This window comes from Meleagris gallopavo, chromosome 2, assembly GCF_000146605.3.
Source record: "Meleagris gallopavo isolate NT-WF06-2002-E0010 breed Aviagen turkey brand Nicholas breeding stock chromosome 2, Turkey_5.1, whole genome shotgun sequence".
NCBI lineage: Eukaryota > Metazoa > Chordata > Aves > Galliformes > Phasianidae > Meleagris > Meleagris gallopavo.
The window spans coordinates 39,213,832-39,217,071 of NC_015012.2; the positions used below are offsets into that span (position 1 = coordinate 39,213,832).

The following is a 3,240-nucleotide window of genomic DNA, read 5'->3' on the forward strand; positions in this document are numbered from 1 at the left end:
TTTGCTTGTTTAGTTTCTCTCAATGGGTATTATCCATATTCCTGTACTAACAAACTGTAACTGTAGTAACAGTTACCTGTGAAACCCTGAATAATCTCAAAAGAACATGAAAATAATAACTTGTGAATAACAACTTGGGAAGCTTTTTCGGTCAATCAGAAAATTGCTACTTGGGATATTATTGCAAGGTAATCTGACTTCTTTTTCAGGGAACTTTCATAGTTGTGTTATTCCTTATTGGAAAAGTACTTTCTTCATGTTTCATTTAATTTTTGCCTGCCTTGTATATATGAGTATTTCTGGTCAAAATGTTTTTATTCTATTTTTACTCCTTAATTCTTACTTTCTCCCGGAAAGCATTGTTGTGTAAATTAAATGCAGAAGTCTGCCTCAACATTTTGTTGATTTCTTCATTTTTTTTAAGCAGTAGAGGAAATGATTATCTTTTATCTTCCAAAATCTAAAGTTGTCTCTCTTGGACTACTAAATAAGCTTATAGTGCAAAATAAACTACTAAATAAGCTTAGTTGGGTAGACTACTAAATAAGCTTAGTTATTGCTGCGTTCCTTGAGAACACAAAATTAAATAATCTTGGACATAACGTTCCTAACTGGTATACTTTGTTTTTCAGGAGGACCCAAATGACATCGATGCCAAAAGGAAAGACATGCATGTCAGTGATGGGGAGGATAAAGCTCAAAGTGTGGAGACGTTACCTCCAGGTATTGCAGTAAAGTTTGTGATGAAAGATCCATAGGCATAGCGTGCAACTACTTGATAGCCATAAAGCAAACCAGTTCTTCTGATTCTAATAATTCTTTGTAGTTTGGAAGTGATAGGATTAGTATGTACCTCTGTTCTTAAGGCTTCACCTTCCTTAAATCTTACCTCCTTCACTATTCCTTTGGGCTTAAAATCATAGAAAGAAAATTACTCTTTGCTAGCACATTTATGTTGTCTTGCAGTAGGTTTTTGCTGCTGTTAAAGCATCTAACAGAAAAGTTGTCCATTTCTCTGTGGGCATTGTTGACAGGCAATAGACAAGACACCTTGGAGCTATACTTCTGACTGAAGATTCAACCAAGGTTCTGGCATTTTTTTTTTAGCTTTCGTGACAAAGGTATGATGTAGTAGGTTTTTTTCTTTTTTGAGCATGCTGATGGTGTGCCTTATTTTTCCTTATTCTTCCTGAGTATTTGTCACATATTCGCAAGGAAACAGCGCCATATGACTAGATATTTGAAAGAAGTGGAGTCATAACTTGAAGATGAGATGGGATAGTTAGATGTTACATAACCTTCATTTGATGTGACTGCTCTAAAAATTCTTCTGCTCCTTAACTGCTTCACATCAATGAGATTTAATGTATAGCTAGAATTGCTATAGCAAGTGTACAGAAGAGATGAAATGGATTTAAATGTTTTACACTGTATTCAAGAACTTTGCAAAGATGACACCTTCTGATCAGATTGCTTCACAACATTTTTTTTTATTCTACAGTTAATCCTTATTTTTCTTAGCCATAGATAAGCCAAACATTTGAATTTGTTTGAGACCTTGAGGAAAGACCTAGCTGAAGTAAACTTCCTTCTAAGCAACTGGGAACTTCCATGCCCAGTAATGTGATGTATGATTCTTGTTTTACAGTCATAAAACCCTTTCACTGGATAAGCTGTTTAAAATTCATGGAGTTTTTATTCCTGCAGCCTTTGATTGCTTTGTCTTATTGCTTTCTGGAGAGGGGAAATGAGGCTCTGGTTATGTTTATATGCTTTTTGGCAATTTTTTCCAACTCAGCTTGGTTTCTGGCAGATTTTTCCAAGAACTTTTTCTTGAACAGAAATCTCTGCAAGTTGAAGGAATATTTTTTCCTGATACTGGAATTACAGGTCAGCCAGTGCACGTCTTCCAACTAGAATTCTTCTTTCTGCTAATATTTACCTGGAAAATAAGACTTAAAAAAATCAATATTCTTAAATATTGAATATTTATGTATTCTGAGCCAAACTCCATTTATGTCTTCAAAGATCTTCTTTTCTATGTTGCCCAAAGTAGCTGTTTAAGTATTAAGTGGTGGGAAGTATTATAGGTCAAAAGGGAGAGAGATCAGGACCTGGAAGGTTAGAAGCAAAATTAGATGTAAAGTAGGACAGGTTAGGACTCCTTTTTAATCCACTGATTAGCAGTCTCTTTAAGACTTGATTTAACAGGCAGGATAATCGTTACTGCGAGATAGCATGAATCTCAAGTCAGATATCAAAGGCTACTCAGAATTTTGCACTCTCAAATCAATATTTGGTTTATTTAAGTAGGCGACTTTTGAATTCAAATGGAGTTCATACTTCTGCAGATACTTTTGGGGTGTTTCAAAACAAAATGATCAAATTTCAGGAGATGTTTGGTTCAAAACTGTCTTGCTTTTTCCATTGAGGTTAGAGGACCTCAATGTATTGTAAAATGTATTTTAGGTTTCACCATTATGCAGTATGGTGTCTTTCAGAACTTATACAAAATAAGAAATTATTTGCTATTTTTAAAGATTACTTAGAAAAACGGTAGTTAAACCTTTATACTACCTCCCGTACAACAGAGTGTAATAATATTTTGTCATTTTATGACCTATTTGTGTTGTGAAATTGTATTTCTTGTTCTGTGCAAATAGTGACGTCAGCTTTTGTAGTAAGACTGTCTGACCCTGTATACTCTCTGCATGAGTAACAAAACCAAAACTATATGGCCTGTTCTTTTTAAATGCTTTTTTTGAGCTTTGAACAGGCAATGATAAGAGTTTCAACAGTTAGTCAGCTAGCTCCTTCTGTTAGTTAACAAATCTCTTGATGTCTGTAAGTCAAAATGATCATATTTATATTAGGTATCCTATCCTTTTAAGCTCCTCTGAGTCAGGAAGAGCAAGGTATTTGTAGAATTCTGTGTCTATCCATTCCTATACTTTGAGGTCTGCTGCTTGATTGCACACAAATTTATCTGCTGTGCTTTTTTCCCTTCTGTCTGACTTCAAGCTGCTTTTACTGTTATCTGAGTTTTTCCTAATGGATCTGATATATTTCACACATTTGACATGATCTTCTGTTGGAGCCAGAGCCAGGCTTTGCCTCCTTCCTGCCTTCTGAAGCCAGATTCACTTGTCTTTTTATTCTATGGGCTGGCACTGGTTTTCAGTAAATTTGGCACTGTGGAATGGACTACCTCCTTGACTTTTTTCCTCCAACAAATCCACT

General features: G+C 35.1%; 1 protein-coding gene across 1 annotated transcript in view; it reads left to right on the forward strand.

Annotated features, from left to right (window-relative positions):
* Positions 1–611: 611 nt before the first annotated feature.
* GALNT2 (polypeptide N-acetylgalactosaminyltransferase 2) overlaps positions 612–3,240 on the forward strand; it is a 43,389-nt gene continuing 40,760 nt past the window's right edge. Inside the window, exon 1 of the mRNA XM_031552426.1 lies at positions 612–723. Coding sequence (XP_031408286.1) covers positions 669–723 — 55 coding nt within the window. The 5' untranslated portion in view covers positions 612–668. The remainder of the gene's footprint in view (positions 724–3,240) is intronic.